We start from the raw sequence: 21188 nt of genomic DNA on the forward strand, positions 1-21188 counted from the left end.
ATGGAATTCATTCTCAAGCTTTCTCTTCTTTGGCCTTCCCTGATCCCAATGACCCTAATTGTGTTTTTTGTCTTAGCCTTTCTGCCTCCATCTTACAAGGTTTCCAGTGCCAGGAGGCCAGCCAACTAACCCGGGCTCAGTTTTCTTCCCTTGTTAAGGAAGTGCAGAAGCAGAAGGCCATCTTAAATGTCAGACAGGTAGGAAGAGCTACTCTAGTAGATGGATTGGGGGTTATATTTGCATAAGTTTAATATATATTCTGCATTTAAAATTTACATAATCTGCTTGTGACAGCACGACTTTGCTCTCTATACCTAATTATCTCCAAGCTAATTTGGATTCATTTTATAAATTATTTTCCTTTCCCCTTTTAAAATTTTCCTCTACATCCTGTACATGAGAAATAATTTATCAAATTGAATTCTTGCTGTTCTGAATCCCTCATGCTGTTCTCACAGTGTTCAAGAAGAGGGTTGATGGGGATTCAACATGCACCGCAGCTGGAAGAGGGTAATATGATGCCTGAGGAAAATGGGATGATTGAGGAGTCCTTTGGACTAAGCTATGTCCCCTTCCCTGTTATGAAAGGATATAAGAGGTAATTGTCAATGGCTGGCCTGTTAATCACAGACCCTCAGACAGAATGATGGAACGGCCTGCCCAAGTTAAGGTGTGACAGAAAGAATATTCAGGTAAAGGAGTGTCACATAATATGTGTTCAGGTGGCCATATCAGGTACTATATTCAGGAATGATATGCCCAGGTAATAGTGTCCTAGGAAATGTCTATTCAATCAATCAATCAACAAGCATTATTAAGTACTCACCATGTGTCAGGTCCTGAGAATACAAATACAAAAATCAGTCAGTCCTTGCCATTGAGGAATTTACATCTACTTGGTCAGGGGTTCTTAACTCGGGATTCACAGACTCCTGTGGAGTCTTTGAATAGATTTCAGGGCCTCTGTGAATTTAGATGAGAAAAAGTTTACTTTTTCATTTCACTAATCTCTAATGAAATTTAAATTTTTTTCATTTATGTAAAAAACATTATTCTGAGAAGAGACCCACAAGCTTCTCACATAGACCCAAAAGGCCCATGAGACCAAGAAGATGGAGGAGAATATGACATATTCACAGATATTTATATACAATATAAATTTATATAAATATATAATATACAACATAAATAAATACAATTTATATATAGTAAATATGTGAGAGCAGCCAGATTTGAACTTGGGAAGATGAATCTTCTTGATTTCAAGCTCAATGCTTTACTTTACCACCTAGGTACTCCCAGGTAATATATTTAAGCAAAGATTTAATAGTGCCAATTAAGTGTGATATTAGGGAGATATATGCCAAATAATATGTTAATGGCGAAGGTACTATATCCAGATATAGAAGCAGCCAGGTAATCGTGTGCCACGTCTGTGTTAATAATGTGGTATATATCACCTGAGGTGAATAAGTATACTAGGTAACACGCATTCAGTGTGCCAGCCCGGCTTGTGCCAGATGTTATGTGCTCAGGCAATGTATGCCAGGTAATGAGCTCAGCCGTGTTATGCAATGTGTTCAGGTAATGACATGGCCAGGTAATATGTACCTCAGGTAGAAGTGTGCCAAGGAATACTCTCAGGTTTCAAGCTAAGATCCTATGAGGCAAGGTCCCTGGGCATCAGGCTGGGCCAAGTTTCCTTTCCAGGGGGCCACTGGCTGCTAAGTGCTGAAAAAAGGCTGTTTTTTTCTGGCTCACTTCCCCTTCAAATCTGGGGCTGGAACACCCCGCCTGCTCGCTCCTTGCTCCCAGTGCTCTGCTGGGATCCCTGAGCTCCCAGAAGGAGGAAGGGTTAGCTAGGGAAGCTCCACATAAAGTCTGTCCCCTTAGATGTTGCTCTCTCCAGCCTAGCCTGCCCAAACAGGCCAGATTTTGGTGACAAAACCCCACCACTCCCCCCTCTAAAGCCTTTGGGCAGATGAGAGGGGAAATGACTTATCCGACTACTGAGAAGCAGATCTGGGCCTAGAACCCCTGGAGCCCTAATCTGGTGCGCCTTTCACTAGGGATAGGCTAGAGTCGGGATGTGTTAATACTCTTTGGTGGGTATGGAGTAGCTACGTCTGTCCCCCTGCCCACTGCTTGTTTCTCTCTTCTAGCTGAGTTGTATGGCAAACCTTCTGGCTCTCCATAACTTAACAAATGACTTTGCTGACTATCCGCCGGACCTGCTGCTCTTCTATGAGTGAGTGTCCTCTGATCAGGATTAATAATAATAATATCAATAGAATTTATGTAAAGTTTTATGATCTACAAAGCATTTTATAAATGTTATCTCATTTGATCTTTTAATAACCCTGTAAGGTCAGTGCTATCATTATCCTTATTTTACAGATGGGGAAACTGAGGCAAATGGTGGTTATTTGACAGCTAGTAAATGTCTGACGTAGGATTTGTATTCTAGTCTTTCTGACTCCAAGTTTAACACTCCATCTGTTGCATCTAATGGAAACTTAACCAAATTACCCATGGATGGATGAAGTATTAGGAGAGAGTCAAAATGAATTATTTCCCAGCTTTCCCCCACAATTATCTCCCCCCACACACCCTGAGGCTGGGGGTAAGTGACTTGCCCAGGATCACACAGCCAGGAAGTATCAAGTGTCTGAGACCAGATTTGAACTCGGGTCCTTCTGAATTCAGGGCTGATGCTCTATCCACTGCGCCACCTAGTTGTCCCCACAATTATCTTTTACCTACCTATAACAAGTGTTTTGAAATGCTACCATTCTGTTATATTACGCATTTAGACAGTTCCTCTTTGGAACAGAAAAGGAATAGAGTCATAAAATCATACATTTCCAGGGCTGGAAGATACCTCAGAAATTATATAATTTGAGCCAACATGAATCTCCCTAATGGAAAATAACCAAGTCTCTGATGGAACTTTTCCAGTAATGAGAAGCACTTGGGTGTGAGACGAAGCTCTTCCTGTGTCTCTATAGTCCTAGGATGCAGCCTTCCCCCCAGTCCAGATTCTCCTGTGTGGGCTGGGAAGGGAGAGAGGAAGAAGGGGAAAACTTTGTGCTTGTGGGACCACTCACAATGATTTGCATTTCTGACAGCCTGCGACACGTGGACAAAGCCAAATGCCGGGAGTTCATCAGCAGGGCCTCCCAGGGGAACCTTACCCTCCTCTCTGGACTGTCAGCTCAGAAGAAGGAGCTACTGAACATGTCCCTGACCTGCCTGGTACAGACATTTCTCCCCTTTAGGTGGGAGGAAGGGGGAAATAGAGGTTCAGTCGGGGAGGAAAGAGAATTGTAATGAGAAACCATGACTGCAGCCAAGAGTCCTGGGCCAGGAGTCAGAGAATCTGAATTCTAGCCCTGGCTCAGCCACTGACTTGCAATGTGATCTCTGAACCCTAATTATTGTATTTGTGGAATTTTAGAGTTGGAAAGGACTTGGGAGGTCATCTAGTTTATTTGACAGAGGAGGAAACTGAGGTTCAGAGAAGAAATGTGTTATTGATATTATTAGGGCAAACTTCAGTGACTCCATTGCCCTTAGGGTAAATTCCTCTGTTTGATGTTTCAGGCCCTCCCAAAGCCTAACTCTAACCTACTTTTCCAGGATAATTACCCATTATTTCCCCTCCTGTATTCTATGTTTCAGTTGAATTAGCCCCACGGATGTTCCCCATACAAGACATTTGTGCCTTTGTACAGGCTAAGCCCAGAAGAACTCATTCCTCTGTTTCCTTTTGACTTTGCAGGGAAATCCTGGTACCAGTCTGAGCAAAGAGGACCTGAGCTCTTTGGGTGGCTTGGTCTGTGACATGGAGCCGGCTGTCATCCTGGAGTCAGACCCCCACATCCTGGACAACCTGAAGCGCTGCTCCCAGCTAACAGCAGAACAGCGGGATGCCCTCAATGCTCTTCTTCGCAGCGGGGCCACCTGGCTGGGGTAGGCTGCCCAGTTACGGTCTGCTTTAGAGCATCCAGGGCACCACTCTGAACAGCAGTGGGCTGTGTGGCCATCTCTCTCCAGGCCCCTATGTATAATTAGAAAGTCGGTGCCCCAAATCCCTTCTAGCTCTGACCTTCTATGACTCTCTCAGGCCAAATCAGTAGTGTGTCAAGGGACATAGAGATGTGAAACTTAGCTGGTTCATTGAACAGCTGTGGTTTTATGGTTGGTTATCCCAGTAGTTAGAGCAGGGGATCTTAAGTTTGTACCTATCCCCTGCCCAGGGGGGGTCTGTGGATAGACTGAATAATTCAACATCACCTAGATCATGTATAAAGTTCACAAAAATCAAGCTATTTCCTTATATTTCATGTTCCTGCACCAATTGCCTCCAACTAACATAAGAGCCCAGGACTCACAATCAAAGGAACTTCCCTCCTCAAACCCCCCATCCCTTTCTTTGTTTTCTCTTTGTGACGCAGGGCTCCTAGATCTTGGAATCTTGGCAGACTTTGGAGTCTTGGACCTCTGGTATTTTACATCAACTCCTCTCTGTGGAAGATGGTGAATGAGGTAGGGGCCCTAAGGAGGATGGTAGCTGGGCATGGGACACTGTCTGAGAATGAGACTGCATAAGCTATGAGAAAAAAGTCTTTTAGAATTCCTTGTGTCCCTCAAAACTCTGCTCAAGCAGCACCTATTACACCTCTTACCTTTCTTGATCCTTCTGGATGCTGATGCTTCTCTTCCTACTTTATCTTGCAATATGTGTATGTATGTATGTATTTACTGATGCATATGTGTCTACCTCAGTAGTATATAAGCTCCTTGAGGGCAGGAAATATTTTGCATCTCCCGCACCTAGCACTGGAACATAATAAGGATTTAATAATAAATATTTAATAAGTGCTTATTGAATGAGGGCCACTGATGAATTAATATGGAGGAAATGATGAGAGGCATTTCATCTCCAGTTTCTCTCTTGTCTCAGGAGGTGAGTAAGGATTTCTATCGGGATGTAATCACTAGATACCAAGCAGGAAGCCTGCCAAGGAGCCTTGTCCAGAGCTTTGTGGATTCCTTCCTCACTCGAGACTTATCAATGTCACGAGCCAACCAGGAAAAAGGTCAGTGGAGGGCTTTGGGTTCTGGCCCCTTTCCCCAGATTCCCCAACATTAGCTCTATACAGTTCAGTGTTAGATGGGCTACCTTCTCTGGTTGACTTTTTTTAAATTTCTGTACAAGTAAGTCAAGAAGAATAATTCTCTGGGCCTAGAGCGAAGACAAAATGAGGATGATCTCAAGGTAGGGAAATGAGTACCTAACTACATGCTGGATGTTCTGTGTAGGGGAAGGAGGAAGGAACAGGAAGGGAACGAATATTTACACTGTATCTACTATGTGCCAGGCACTGTGCTGAGTGCTTTTACAAACATTCTCACCACAACCCTGAGAAGTGGGGGCTAAAATTATCCCCGTTTTATCTGTTTATAGAAAAAAAAAAAAGATGCTAAATAATTGCCTGCATCACATGGCTAGTAAGCCTGTGAGATTGGATCTAAATTTAAGTCTTTCTGAATGCAGGCCCAGTTCTATTCACTATGCTACCAGCTCGTTTTAAAGGCAGTTTTTTAGGAGACAAAACAAAAGGAGAAAGGGGAGAATAGAATGAGAGGAAGGAGAAAATTAGAGAAAAAGCCTGGAAAAAGGATATTGTGGGAAAAGGAGAAAGGATATAAAAAAGAGAGAGAGAATAAATTGTGGCAAAGAGAAGGAGTCTGAAAAGAGGAGGTTGTGGCAGAGGAAGATTATGGGGGAAGAGGAAAAGGTTATATAAGGAGAACTAGGATATGGAAAGGTAGAAGACAATTGAGGAGGAGGCTGTGGGAAGACTTGTCACATTAGAGAATGTTTGCAGGCCTATAGAGAAATAAGTCTTTGGGCTCAAATGAAAGATACTTGATATTGTCAACAAAGAAATTTTGAAATTCTCTTTATTGTATTATATTCTATTGAAGCTACTTAAGAATGAGAGAGAAAACAGAAAAAGAAAAAAGTGAGAAAATAGAATTCTTAGTCAATGATGGAATTAGCTCTCTGTTCTTGCACTCTCTGCCTATGCCATGGGTGGTTTTCTATATTCATAAGCCAATGCCCTCGTCCTATCCCCTGGAGACTATGTGAGACATAACCACTTCTCTTCCTGAGCGAGCCTGGCTAAAAATGGCCAACATACATAAGGAACTTTATCCTACGTACCAATCTAGGGGAAGCAGAACTCCCTCACTCTTTTCAATTGTTAGGGCCAGGTGAAGGCTTGAGACTGGAAATGTGACTGGATTTGAGAGTAGGACTTAGATTGCAGCTAGGTTTAGGGATCAGGCTGGGGTTGGAGTTGAATTTTGAGTTGAGAATGGGGTTCAAAGGTAAGGTTAATATAAAATTGAAAAGCCAAAGCCAAAAATGGGATTAACTTTGAAGTAAATTTGAGATCAAGATTGCATTTAAATTATGCTTGAAATAAAGATTAAGGTGAAGTTGGGGTTAGATTTGGGATCTGGGTTGAAGGTTTGATGCATTAGGGGTCTGGTGGGATTTGTAGGGTCTGATTAAAAGTTTAATGGGTTAAATATGGGGAGTCTGATGTGGTCTGATGGGACATGGAGGTTGGATTTAGGGTTAGACATGGGACTAGAGTTTGGGTCTGAAGTTGGGTTTGGGATTGGGTGTGCTCATTGGTTGTCATCAGAATTAGGCTGGGTTTTTAGATAGTGCTGGGGTTGAAGTCGAGGTTACGGTTGGTGAAAGTTAGGTTAAAGTTAGGTTTCAGTTTAGAGTCAGAGTTTAGGGATGGGGATGGATTAGGGTTGTCACTGAAGAGCAGTTCTCACCTCCTCTCTTCATCTGCCTCTTGGATCCCAGGAAGAAGATGCAGTCGTGGAAATATCACAGCACAAGTAATCCAGGATGAATTGTTCATGGTCCGTTATGATTGCAAACAGCTCAAGTCTTGCTTGGGAAGCAAAGTCCTGAAAGCAAATCTCAACCCACTGCTCCAGCACCCTCTGCCAAGGGAATGCCAAAGTGTTGTCAAGGGGAAACTCAGTGAGGTAGTTGCCTCCCCTGAATGGCAGGAATATGACCCTGGCAAAAATTGTCCCTTCTTTTGGGTCATTTTCCTTCTTTGTGGTCTTATCTTCCTGGTGCTTGAGGCCATTCTGCTCTCATTCTCTCTTCTATTTCTAAGGAAAGTCAGTAAAGACTCAGCACACTAGAACCCTGAGTTATTCATGTTTGGAGGTAATGAACATTAATTTTTCAAAAGCAAAATCAAGAGAAGGCAATGGTTACCACCAAGGAATGAAGCTCTAATGGTGGTATCATGGCAGGAGGGTGTGAAGATGTTTTGGGGTGTGTAAGGATTTTCTAGCGACCCTTATATCTCCCCTCAGTGTCTGAAATGAAGAAAAATCACCTGAGCAGAGCAGAGGCAGGATGAATGGAATCTCTCGGGGGGAGAATGAGGGTATGCACCCAAGAATTGTTGGCAAGATCTCAGAAATAGTGCTGAGATAGGTAAAAATGGAAGGGGATTCTCCTCTCCTCTCCTCTTCTCTGTCTCTGTCATTTTATCCTGATTGCATCTAAATAACAAGAACAATAAACCAGTGAGACTAAGGCTAGAGAAAGAAGCTGAGATCAGATTGTGAAAGTCCATGAATATCCAGCAGAGAAGCTTGACCTTGACCTAATTCAGCAGTGGGGAACTACTCTAGATTAGAATATCATATCTAAGTACTATTATAGTTACCAAAATAAATGGGGACCCTTTACATGCATATATGGAGATGTAGTTTCTGAAAGAACTCTTTTGGCCAGTTTGTCTGGCTTTCTGGACTGACTGGACTACTCTCTCTCTCCTTCCCAGATCTATCCAGGGGGTGTCCCTGAGAACCAACTGAAGCTGATCGCCTCCTTGGTCTACTTGTATTCCAATGATGAAATCAGTCACTGGAACATCACATCCAGGGACACTGTGGTGTATTTACTGGGCTCTGATGTAGCCTTGGAGAACCAAACTCAGGTGAGGGACTTAGCATCTGACTCTGCTGTCCTGTCTTAGTCAGCAGCAGAACTTGGAGGTTCCTTTGGGACTAAGTGTAATGCCTTTCCCCCTTTCCTTGCCATTTTGTAGACGGAAAACTGAGGCTTAAAGAGATCTAGTAACATTCCTGACATCCTACAAATAGTGGCAAAGCCAGAAATTTTTTTTAGATTGCTTTTCTAAGCCGTAATAAAGTATCAAGCTTTTCCCACCAAGTCATCATCCTTTGTCTATAGTATATCTTTAATTCAATTCAAATTGAATGAATTCAATTTAACATGTATTGAGTGCCAATTATGGGAAAGGTTTTGTACAAGGTACCAAGGATACAAAAACTAGGCATGAAAATCTCTTCCAATAAGGAGATTATTGTCTAGTATAGAAGGATGCCCTAGTAGTGCAGCTAGCTTGTGCATTGTGTATTTCCAGGCTTAGAGTCACTCAGATATGAACTAGCTTAACTTAACCGCCTTAGTTTCCTTATTTATAAAATGAGCTGGAAAAGGAAATGTCAAACCACTACAAAATCTTTGCCAAGAAAACCTGAAATGGGGTCACAGAGAGTTGGACAGATCTTAAAAATGACTGAAGAACAGCAAAAGAAGAATGAACTACATGTAAAATAATTAACAATTAAAAAGTAACAAATCAGAATGTTAATTGTGTGTGTTAGATGAGGGCAAAAAATTGTTTTGAGAGAGAGCTTCTATATTCAATTCCCAGTTTTGTGATTTGCTGCCTTGTAGCAAATTTAATCTCTTCAGACCTCAGTCTTGTCTTCAGTAAAATGAGAGGGTTGATTTAAATCACAAACAAATAGAAGCAGATGTCTGCAGGTTGCATATTAACTTAGAAAATAAAAAAAATATATATTATTATCTATGTTGAATTATATTTTTATTTACTTTGTTAAACATTTCCCAATTACGTTTTAATATGGTTCAGTTATATGGGTTATGCCTCTGGTCTAGAAGAGCTTCAAAGTCCCTTTCAAGCCCTAAATCTTTTTTTTTTTTTTTTTCCCCCCCTGAGGCTGGGGTTAAGTGACTTGCCCAGGGTCACACAGCTAGGAAGTGTTGTGTCTGAGACCAGATTTGAACTCGGGTCCTCCTGAATTCAGGGCTGGTGCTCTATCCACTGAGCCACCTAGCTGCCCGGCCCTAAATCTTTAATCATGTAATCTTGGAAGGATTTATTACCAGATGGGAGGCAGGGGTATGCTTATTGGTAAGGTTATCAAGCAAGGTTTCTTGGGGAAAGTGTGAGAGACAGCATGTTATATTGGAAGGATCCCAGTAGTCTTTGGGAGTCAGAAGAATTTGGTTTTGAATCTCAACTATGTTATTGACTGCCTTTGTGATTTTGCCCTCACTCATGCCAAACAAGGGAATTTTCTTTTAGTTCTAAGTCCTATAGTTTATTAAAAATTTTTTTTTGTTTTATATATATATATATATGTATGTATATGTATATATGTATATATATATATATTAGCTCTTTAAATACACAATTCTTTATGAATCATGTTGGGAGAGAAAAATCAGAACAAAAGGAAAAAATCATGAGAGAAAAAAAAAACAGGAAAAAAAAAAGTGGACATAGCATGAATTGATTTGCATTCAATCCCCATAGTTCTTTTTTTGGATGCAGATGACCTTTTCTATCCAAAGTTTATTGGGATAGCCTCGGGATTCCTATGGTTTAAAGGAGTGCTTTCTTCGTAGCTCAACTCAGGGATCATCTATTAGAATAAGCCTAACCAGATTCCTACCAATTCTAAGTACTTTGCATATATGTATTTTTTATTTCCCCTAGTTGCATATAAAACAACATTGGGGGGAGGTTATATATATATACATTCACTTTTTTACATGATTCATAGGGAAATAATTTTTATTTTCTCCAGTTACATGCAAAACCCCCATTATTTTTGGTTTTATTGTACATTTGATTTTTTAAGATATTTCTTTATGAATCATGTTGGGAGAGAAAAATCAGAACAAAAGAGAAAAAACAAGAAAAAAAAAAAGAAGGAAAAAAGTGAACATAGAATGTGATGATTTACATTCAGTCTCCATAATTCTCTCTCTGGATGCAGATGGCATTTTCCATCCAAAGTTGTAATTGTTTTGGATCTCTGAACCACTGAGAAGAATCAAGTCTTTCATAGTTGATCATAGCACATTCTTGCTTTTATTGTGTACAATGTATTCCTGGTTCTGCTTGTTTCACTCAGCATCAGTTCATATAAATCTGTCCAAGCCTTTCTAAAATCAGTCTATTCATCATTTTTTATAGAACAATAATATTCCATTACTCTCATTTGCATTTAACAAATGAGGAAAATGAGACTGACAAAAATTGAGTGATTTGTTCAGAATGAAAGTACTCCAAGGATTTGAACTCAGGGCTTCATGGCTCATAATCTAGTACTCTATCCGCTAGTGCTTAATAAATGTTTATTGAATCAATGAACGAACGAAGAACTCATCCCCTTTTCTCCTTTTCCTACTGTATAGAGTTCATAACTGGGAGCCAAGAAGTGGTGAATAGGGAGTGGGGAGCTCACAATTGATTGATTGATTGCTAGATAATGTGTGACTGTTTTATCCTTGACAGAATGATGGAAAGTCAGTTGCAGCTCTGAATGCTGACTTGTATTGCCTACCATTCCTTCTTCTACGTGAGAATGACCAAATAACTCACTTAGGCAGGGAGGAGATGGGGGAACAGGACAAAAGTCCTGTACCAATCTCCAGGAGAGGGAAGTGCCTAAGATTTAAAAAGGTAACTTGGGAATGGGCCTAAAAGCTGTGTTAGACAAGTCCAGCTAGTACCAGACTTTGGAACGTTAGCATTGGAAACCTGTACCATAGAGGTACTTCAATATAGAAGTTTCTTTTCCTGACATCATTGAAAAGTCTCTGTGGAAGAATTCTAGAGTTATCTTTGAAATGGAAAAATGGGTTTATGGCTCAGACAGAACAGATGAGGTTGGGAGTTTCCCAAGACATAGGTGAATGCTGCTACCAACCTCATTGTCTTGTGGAAAAAATACTAAACTTAGGGTAGCCTTGGGACCTGAGTTCAATTACCTGCTCTTGAGCTTAGTCCCTAAGTGATCTTGAGCAAGCCCCAACCTCTCAGCTTCAATTTCATCATCTGTAAAATGAGGGGATTGGACCAGGTGGCCTCTAACATTCCTTCCTGTTCTAGACCTATTTGACTCTATGACCCTGGATAACTGAGAGTGGATCCCTCTGAGAAGTGTTACCTTTCTTGGAGAGGGCTCTCCTGATAGAAAAGAGCATTTACACCTTAGGAATCAGCCAGCAATCACAGCAAATCAAAACTTGTCTAATTATTTTGCTGACTACCTAGATTTTTTTAAAGTGTTAATAATTCAGATTAAAATTAAAAGTATATGTGCATGTATTTTCCCTTGGAAAGTTCAGCTGTTAAATATTTACCATGTTCTATCCCTATACCCCTGCCCTTGTTGTAATTGAGTCACCATCTGACTTTTCCTGACTTGTGGTGAGGTTTTCTTAGCAAAAATGGAGTAGTTTGCCATTTCCTTCTCCAACTCATTTTACATACAAAGAAACTAAGGCAAAATGATTTAAATTGATTTGTGCAGTCACAGCTAAGTAAGATTTGAACTCAGGAAGCTGAATCTTCTTGACTCAAGTTGGCCACTTTATCCACTGCATCATTTAGCTGTACTGAAGTATCTGTTTATTGTTTTATAAATACTGCTTGAGCTTAGCAGGGGGGCAGAAGCAAGGTCACAGAATGATGTCATCACCAGATTGGAAGTCTAATGGCTGGAGGATGGTGATGATGATGATGAAACAATAACACTTTATATATATATATATATATATATAACTTGACATAATCACACACACACACACACACACACACACACACACACACACACACACACACATAAAACAGTTTAATGCCCAGAAAGTGCTTTATATCCATGCTCTCATTTGAGCCATATAAAAGGAATCCAGACTTTCTATTCCTTCTGGCTCTGCCATTCCCTAGGTCATTTCCTTCTCTAAGTTTTAATTATCCCTAACCCTTTCACACAATGGAGGCCACAACTGGAAGGATGGTTGTGAGGTTTCAGTGAGATGATAATGGTTCCCATGATAGGAGGTTGGTAAGATTATTAGTGTCCCTATTTTACAGGAAAGTAACCCGAGACTGGGAAACATTAAGGTGATAGAAATACAAGGCCAGGGAAAGGCAGACCTAGGATCTGACTGCAGACAGGACTTCTGACTATAAATCCCAGGCCTTTTCCACTTTTGGAATATGTCCCTGTAGAATCTATAAGAGAGCATTTTGGGGAAATGAGGGGACTTGTTACAGTTAGTGATCATGACTTTTTCATAGGCTGTCATCAAGAAATTCCTGGAGCTGAACGGCACCATGACAGGGGCCATGTTGGTGGCTATTGGGGGCTTCCGTCTCTGTTGGATGAGCCCACAGCAGATTGAGGCTATACGACCCGTGGAGTTGAGGTGAGTATCTCCAAATCAACCAAAGCCTGGATTGAATGCCTGAGGTTTGTGTTACAACCTAACTAGGCAAAGGCCCCCTATTATGGACCCCTGAGCAGATGGGTAGATGACTTCCTGAGGTAGATGATGCTTTCTAAAATTGAGTCTATATCTAGCAATATCTAGAGTATCCGAGCTTGGAAGAAACCTTAGAGATCAGTTGTTCTAAATCCCCTGTAAACTAGCATTCATACCCAGATTTGGGTCTTTTGAGTTTTGGAAAGAGCTCAGGATTCTATAGGCAAAAGGGTAGAAAGAGTATATTCCTGGTCTTTTAGGTCTTTTTTTTTTTTTTTTTTTTGGAAAGATACAGAAAAGATGTGTTAACCCTGTACCTTCCCACCTTTGGACAGCTCTGCTTCCCTCACTAAAGACTCAAAAGGGGGCTCACTGGTCTCCCAGTGGGTCCCACAGTCATGCCCATGTGACCATGACTATAGATCTCCCAGGTGCTCCTGTGGCAAATTAATAAAGCAATTGTGTAATACAGTAAATAGTGCTGGAATTAGAATCAGAAAAACTGGAAAGTAAATCCTACCTCATATACTAGCTGTGTGATTTTAATCAAGTCACTTAATTATTCTAAGCATGTTTTCTCAATGAAAAAATTAGGGGGTCTAGCTTGTAAAATCTCTTCTAGCTCTAAATCTATGATAATATAATCATATAATAAGAATAAGAGCTTGAATTTATATGACAATTTGCAGTTTTTGAAGCCCTGTGAAGTGGGACATACAATTATTGTTTTCATTTTACAGATGAGAAAAATGAGGCTGAGAAAGTTAAATAATGAGTTTCCTAGGGTTGCACAGACAGGAAACATTAGACCTGGGATATAGACCCAAGTGCTAGGATTTTGACACTATTATTTTCTATTATTCTAGATCTCCTTAGATATTCACCTTTCCCCTGCACAGTATAAAGTTGGGGGAGATGAATTATTTTAGAAAGAGAAATGAAGTCACAGAGCAAGCTGTTCCTGTAGGAATCAGGATGAATACTTGGAAGTTAGGATGAGGACATGGAAAAGGTGTCAGAGTGTGAACCTGTCAACTGAGTGCTGATTCTTCTTGTTCCTTCTAGGTCGGCAGGAGCCTTGGACATCTCCTCCTGTGCTCAAGAGAGGAAGGATGACCTCTATGAAAAAGCTAAAAAGGCCTTTTCTGGGTCCAACGGCTCAGCCACCTACTATCACTACATTCGACCCTACCTTGGTAAGATTTTCCTAGAAACAGATCTCCATTCTCTTTCCAATATGCCCAGAAGCAAGTCTAAAGATACTGAAGCTTCCCTATAATCCAACTCTATCTTATAGCTAGTTAGACTTTTCTCTTATTACTTCCTTGTAGATCCATACTCCAGTCTAACCAGACAAGCCAGCCTCCTCACTATATTTTGAAGACCTCTGTACTTTAGCCATAATCATTGTCCCTGTTTGGACTGCCATGTTTATTTCTTTAAACCCTAGATAACATGATCAGACACATGATGAGGGTCTGAATAAAAGTAGTAGTTGTGTGAATAAAGACAGATCAAAACAAGAGGTTTACAGAAGTAGAAATGGCAAAATTTAGCAACAGGCTGTCTATGTGCAGTGAGGGAAAAAGAGGAATGAAAGTACCTTGTTGATGAAAGGGTGTAATATCTTTGACAACAAATAATGAAATATGGAAGAGGGAAGGATTTGCAGAGGAAGATAATGGATTTGATATTGGGCATGGTGAATTTGAGATGTCTCTGGAACATCCTAAGGGTCAACCCCTATATCCAATATGTGGTCAAGTCTTCTTGTTTCTGCCTTAATAACTCTCATCTGCTATAAAAATAGCAGCCATCATCCTACTAAAGGAAGAAGACTTTGGTCGTGTCCTTGGGGAAGCTCACAGTCTTAGAGGGGAGTGGATTGGAGATGGAATAGAGATGACAGACATAGAAAAGTTAGAGATATATCCAAATTCTAATTCAATATTTATTCATGCAAATACTAATTCAATATCAACACAAGGTCAAATTCGAGAGTTTATTAAGTACCTACTAAGTGCTAAGCATTAGAGTAGGTACAAGGAATGCAAACACTATAAAACGACACCATTCTTCCTTTCCAGTGGCTTAAATAAGATAATGTAATATGCAAATGGATAAGTATGATATAAGGCAGGATATAATGGGAGATCTAAATAGAGATCCAGACAAATTGTTCAAAGAATATTTGAAAAGATAATCAGTCCTTGTAGGGATGTGAGACTCTTCAGAAGGGGAAGAGGAGGATTATAAAAATAAGACATGAGAGAATGGATTCTAGACTCAAGGATGGCCTGTACAAAAGAATGGAGGTGGAGATGGCATGTTACATTTGGGGAACAAAATGTTTTTTGGGAAGATTTGATATGAAATAAGGCTGGAGCCTTACATGTGGTGAACTTATGATCTAAGCTTTTGGTGTTGAAGTTAAGGGGAAGATAAAATAAAATCACTGTGGACTGGATAAGTCATGGGAGGAGAAGGAAGAGAAGAAGAAAGAGCAGAAACATATACTAGACTTTGAGGTTTTGGGTTCCTTTCCTTAGTGTTTGTTCTAGAGCCACACAGATGATGCTTGAGTTTTGCCTCTGGGAGATGAGAGCTGTCTGCAGGACCTAGGCAGGAAAGCAGAGCCAAAATATAGATCTCCAGGAGATCCATAGATAATAGAAAGTTTTTTGGTGTTTTTTGGACCCTGACTCTTGCCTTGGGAAGAAAATCCCTATTTTTGAATCCCCATTTTTATTTGGCTTTTGTTCCTAGAGATTAGGAGTAATGAGTTACTTTAGATTGGATGTTAGGAAAAAACTTCCTACCAATAGAGCTATTGTCATTATTTATCCTTCATTCTTGAAGAGGTCCATGACATTGTGGAGATGATCCCATATATGCAAGTGAATTGGATTTAAATGAAGGAAGGCTGTGCAAAGTCACCTGCCTTAGTTTCTCCTCCAGAGCGATCTGGGTCAGATGGCATCATGTAGATCAGGAGAGTCCTCACCAATGGAGTGGTCTGGAAAAGGAATGGATTTCCTAAAGTGGTTATGAGTTCCTCCTGCTTGGAAGTCTTTAGGCAGAGATTGGAAATCGCTTGCTAGATTTCTTATAATGAGGACTCCTTTTGTGGACGCATTGGACTAGACGAATAGACCTTCTAGGTCTCAAATTCAGTGATTCTCTGATCATTTCTAGAGAAATTTCGTCCACACTAGCTTAAGCTTCCATCATTAAGACCAGCTTTTCTAACCAAGACCATTCTGTCTTGGCCCCAAGGACAATTTGAGCAATATCAAAAGCTTAGTCTCAGGTCCATTTTTCCTCTGACTCCCCAAAACTCTACCTTTCCTGAAGGCAGCTCCTGTGCTTGTTGCTCCTCTGTGTCTCCCAAACTGTATGCTATATGGCCTAGGGCTAAGAATTCTGAGCTTGTGGGGAACTGGGAATTTATTCTGTTAAGCCAGGGGCTGTTTCCTCATCCACTTTCCTCTCTCTCCATGAACCCCAAATAGGGAGGTGATGGGGATATCTCTGTTCTTACTCATTTAGGTGGTGCATCTGTGGAAGACTTAAAGCACCTGGCTCGGGCCAATATTTCTATGGACATTGACACATTCACATGTCTCAATCCAGAGGTGCTGCAGGTAAGTGCCCAGCATTGGCCCTCCTAACTCATTGCTCAGTCGATTGGGGAACAGATGTCCTTCAATAAATACTTGCCACAGACCAAGTACAGAGTTCTGAGGAAGAGAGAAAAATAAATTAGATTTAGTCCCTGGCTTCAAGGAGTTTATTCTTATAGGGGATTAAGCATGTACAAATACACTTGTGGCTATCTAGAGATGGATAAATAGTGTCATGGAGCAGTGAACACGAGCTTGGAGAGGCTTCAGGATACAGTGGAGAAAAGAAGTTCTGTTATAAGTACTCTGTGGATCATGAAGAATTAGACATAACTGAATGACTAAACTACAAATCTAAAGTCAGCGGGTAACTAAGAGGGCCTGGGCCTGAAGGCAGGCTCACTCTTACTATCTGTGTGACATTGTGTAAGTTACTTAACATCTCTGTGCCTCAGTTTCCTTTTCTGTAAAATGAGGATAGCATCTCCCAAATGGAATAAATAGCACCTACCTCCCATGGTTGGTGTGAGGATCAAGTGAAATAATATTTGTAAAGCACAGCATTTAATGCATAGTAAGTGCTTAATGAATACTTGTTTCCTTCCTATAGTACAAAGTAATAATAAGTTTGCATTTTTCTGTTGTAACAAACATTTTTGTGCCTCAGTTTCCTTATCTGTAAAATGGGAATAGCATCCCCAAATAGAAAAATTAGCATCTACCTCCCATGGTTGGTGTGAGGATCAAATGAGATAATATTTACAAAGCATAAAGCACAGTTTGCATTTTTGTTGATAAATTTTGTTGTTACAAACAAAAATGTATAATCCCCGGAGAGTTAAGAAAAACAACAACAAAGAAAGAAATTGTGAATATAGGTGCTTTCATCTTAACAAAGGTAGTTAGCTCCAATCATCAATTGTATTTGACAGAGGTTTTTGTGGTCATTTAATGTTGCCTTCATTTACACAGTTATAACTGTGTCGTTACTGTGTGTAACTTTTGTAACTTTTATTTTTTCTACTTTATTCCTTATGAGTCTTTCTCATATTTCTCTGAATTCTTCCTATTCATCATTCATCCTGGTACAGTATTATTCCAGAAAGTGTGTGAGAGCCAACATTTGTCAGGGTATAGAGCACTGCATGTGGAGGTCTGGAGACCTGGCTTCATCTCTCCCTTTACTAGCTAAGTGTGTGTCATCAAATGGAAGTCCATTAATCTTGTGGAGTCCCTGTTTCCTTATATGCAAAATGAAAATAATATTTTCAATATACTTCATGAAATGATGAGAAAAGTGCTTTGCTTAAAATACATATAGCACTATGTAAATGTTATTATTAATGTTAATACTATTCTATTTCCTGCACATATCACAATTTAGTCATCCCCCAGTCATTGTGTATGTGGTTTGTTTCCAGCTGTTGACAATACAAATAAATCTGCTATGAATATTGTTATAATGATAGATCTTTTCTTCTGGTCAATAACCCCTTGGGATATAAACCTAATAATGGGGACATTGGGCCAAAGGTTAAGAATTTTTAAAAAATTATTTAATTCCATATAACTTTCCAAAATGACTAATTCAAAGCTTTGCCAAAAGTGAATTAGCATGCCTATTTGCCCATAGTTGATCAGTCATGTCCCCTTTTGGGGTTTTCTTGGCCAAGATGCTAGAGTGGTTTGCCATTTCCCTTTTCAGCTCATTTTATAGAGGAGGAAACTAAGGCAATCAGGGTTAAGTGACTTGCCCAGGTTTGCACAGCTAGGAAACATCCAAGGCTAATATGAATTCAGAAAGGTGACTCTAGGCCCAGTGCTTCCTCCACTGTACCACCTAGCTGCCCTTGTTTCCCCATAGTCCCAGCAATATTGAATTTTTCTTTCTTTTTCAATTTTATGAACATGCTGGTAGATGTTTAATTACGGCTGTCAGAAAAAATAAATATGCATGAAACATTTTTAAGTTAAGTCTGCAGTATTACATTTTTTCCATTACTTTTTCAAGTGTAGACAATCACCAAAGCAATAAATCAAGTTCTAAATTGTAATGTTAGTAAATGCTCACGCTGAAAATTTAACAGTTGGCTCTTGAGAGCCAGTTCGATCTGGCTCCAGCACATTCTTGGTATGAGGTGATGCTTTAGAATTAGTTTAAATGTACTTCTCTGGTTATTAGTGACCCTAGACCTTTTTGGGGTGGTTGTTGATAGTTTTTGTTTCTTCTTTAGAAAAGTTTCTTCATATGCTTCGATCAATTTTCTATTAAGAGAATGAACCTTAATGTTACACATTTGCATATATTTCTTATGTATTGTGGATGTTGAACTTTTAACAGATATTTTTAATGCAAAGTTGTTGTTTTTTCTCTGTATCATCTTATCCTATCTTGGTTAGTTTTATTTCTATGTACCACAAGTTGAACATTCTACTCTTTATTAGGGGGAAGTTCAGATTTTGACCTCTTTGGTCACTTCCCTTTCCTCTCTGCCCCCTTTCTCTGGATTTAATTAATCATATCCTATTTTTAAAAAAAATAATTTTTAAAATTTTGTCCTAGAAGCAATATAAGGGTTATCAGGTCTATGTGGTCTCTCCATTTTATTTTCTGGAGTTTGTTTGCTGATGCAATTGGAGTTAAATGACTTGCCTACAGCCATAGAGCTAGGAAATATTTTAAGTGTCTGAGGCTGGATTTGAACTCAAATGCTTCAGACTTCAGGGCTGGTGTTCTATCCACTGCACCATCTAGTTGCCCCTTTTGGGAATTTTTATCAGATAAATTAACTCAGAGTCTCTAATTAAGAAAATTACTAACAATGTTTTAATTGTTGACTTTTTTCCAGTTTTGGGTAGGAAAGAATAGCAGTATAAGGGGGACTAAGAATAGGATTGCCCTTGCTATACCTTCCACATGCCAAAATAATAAGGAAGAAAACTGATGGATTGTAATAATACACATAATGGAACAGAAGTAAGGCCAGAAGGAATGAGAACAGATTGTTCAAAAATGAAGTCAAGCTATGCATATTAGAAAAAAGAAAATTACTAATATTTAGATAGAGGTTAGGTTCTTTGTCTTAATTTAAATGCTGTGTGTTTCCAACTAACTCCAGGCTTCTTCCATTCTCTTTTTCTCAGCACAGTCTAATAATAAAACATAAACCTTCGTGAGGGATCTTGGGGTTTTTTTATATATAAAATAAAATGAAGATAGGAGAAATTGTTAAATAAAAAGGAAGAAGAGTGTTTAATTAGCACCTGTTACTGAACAGAGCCAGGGAAAGAAAGATGTGAAATGAATAAACTTTTTAGAACTTCTCACAGTTCTTGGGGAGAAAAAAAATTTCAGCTGACATCTGGAGTCTGAATTCTTTGTTTCTAAGCTTCTTGATTCCTTCTTTGTAGCAGCTAGTGATCCTTTTTCTCTCCCTTTGCTCACTCCCCCTGGGATACTGCTTCTTTCTAGCAAAATTCATGCCTGAATCTCCTGTTTTCACTTTGGAGACTTTTGCTTAATATCACAACAAAGTACAAACTTAATTCAAAAACTTTTTATTAAATGCCTCCTATGTACAACATACTGTACTACATTGAGAATAAGATGAAAAACAGTCACAATCCCTACTATTAAGGGGTTTATAATTTAGTGGGAGAGATAAGACAAATAGGTTGCTATAATACAAGTTGTGCTGAATGTCCAGGGAAAGTCCAAATAGTGAAGACAAGATTAGAAAGGAATCACTTTTAGCTGGGAAGGATCAGGAACGTACCATGGAAGAGGTAGTAACTGAGTGAGCCTGGCCTTGAAAGGAAAAATTTCAAAAGGCAGAAATGTGAAAAGAAAAATTTCAAGCAGAAGGGATAATGTAACACAGGGATGAATAATACAGGTTGACAACACCAAAGACAGTGATCTGCTGTAGCTAAAAATGTAGAAGGCCCCATAAGACAGGCTAAGGAATTTGTATTTTATCCAGTGGGAAATGAGAGCCACTGAAGATTTTGGAGCAGAGGAATGATGAGAGTGGACTTATGTGTTATAATACTACATAGATTACTTTAATAGCAGGTTGAAATTTGAATTGAAGGAGGATAGACTAGAGGCAAGTAGATCAGTTGACAGGCTATTAAAAAATCCAAATGAGAAGAGGCTAGAGCTAGGGTGGTTGTGGTGATAGTGAAAAGGAAAACACAGACTTGAGAAATGTTAACAAAGGTAGGATAGAAAGAGTTGACAAAGGTAGGATAGAAAGAGTTGACAACTAATAATAATGATTGTCATTGAGAGGTGGTTGTTTTTATTATTCTTTATTTTATAGTTGAGGAAACTAAGGGAGTCAGATTAACTTGCCTAAGGTCATATAGCTATTAAATGTTTGAGACTGGATTTGTACTTGGGTTTTCCTGATTCTAGGTGCAATGCTTCATCCACAGAGCTTAAGTGGATACAGTTGGGGTTGGAGAGAGGTGATTAGAAAGAGAGGATAGTAAATGAATCCTAAATTTCAAGCCTGAAGTTACGGGAGGGTGATGGAGCTCTCAATAGAAATAGAGAAGTTAAGAAAGACAGGTTTTGGAGAGAAGATGACAAATTCTATAGCTGGCATCAAGTGGAGTTATGCGAAGTAGATTTAAGTGTGAAGTCTTAGGAGAGAAAATGAGAGTCAGATTTGAGGGCATGGTGTATTGGGTAATATGGCTTACTGGGAGTTGGGTAGCCTTGAATTAAAATCCTGACCCAAAAGCGTGGTAGCAATGACAAAAAATCGCCTAACCTCTCTTAGCCTCAGCTTCCTCACAAGAGGGATGGAAGTAGCGCAGACTGATCACACAAGGCTATCGTGAGAATCAGATGAAATAATGCAAAATGTTTGAACTCTGGA

At 39.6% G+C, this 21188-nt stretch overlaps 1 protein-coding gene across 1 annotated transcript in view; it reads left to right on the forward strand.

The window, feature by feature from the left end:
* The window catches only part of LOC141549802 (mesothelin-like protein), a 55182-nt gene that overhangs the window by 31466 nt on the left and 2528 nt on the right, over positions 1-21188 (forward strand). Inside the window, exons 13-23 of the mRNA XM_074279733.1 lie at positions 77-197; positions 2163-2248; positions 3129-3255; positions 3782-3972; positions 4458-4548; positions 4967-5102; positions 6899-7086; positions 7905-8060; positions 12492-12619; positions 13742-13872; positions 16226-16320. Coding sequence (XP_074135834.1) covers positions 77-197; positions 2163-2248; positions 3129-3255; positions 3782-3972; positions 4458-4548; positions 4967-5102; positions 6899-7086; positions 7905-8060; positions 12492-12619; positions 13742-13872; positions 16226-16320 — 1450 coding nt within the window. The remainder of the gene's footprint in view (positions 1-76; positions 198-2162; positions 2249-3128; positions 3256-3781; positions 3973-4457; positions 4549-4966; positions 5103-6898; positions 7087-7904; positions 8061-12491; positions 12620-13741; positions 13873-16225; positions 16321-21188) is intronic.

This window comes from Sminthopsis crassicaudata, chromosome 1, assembly GCF_048593235.1.
Source record: "Sminthopsis crassicaudata isolate SCR6 chromosome 1, ASM4859323v1, whole genome shotgun sequence".
NCBI classification, from domain to species: domain Eukaryota; kingdom Metazoa; phylum Chordata; class Mammalia; order Dasyuromorphia; family Dasyuridae; genus Sminthopsis; species Sminthopsis crassicaudata.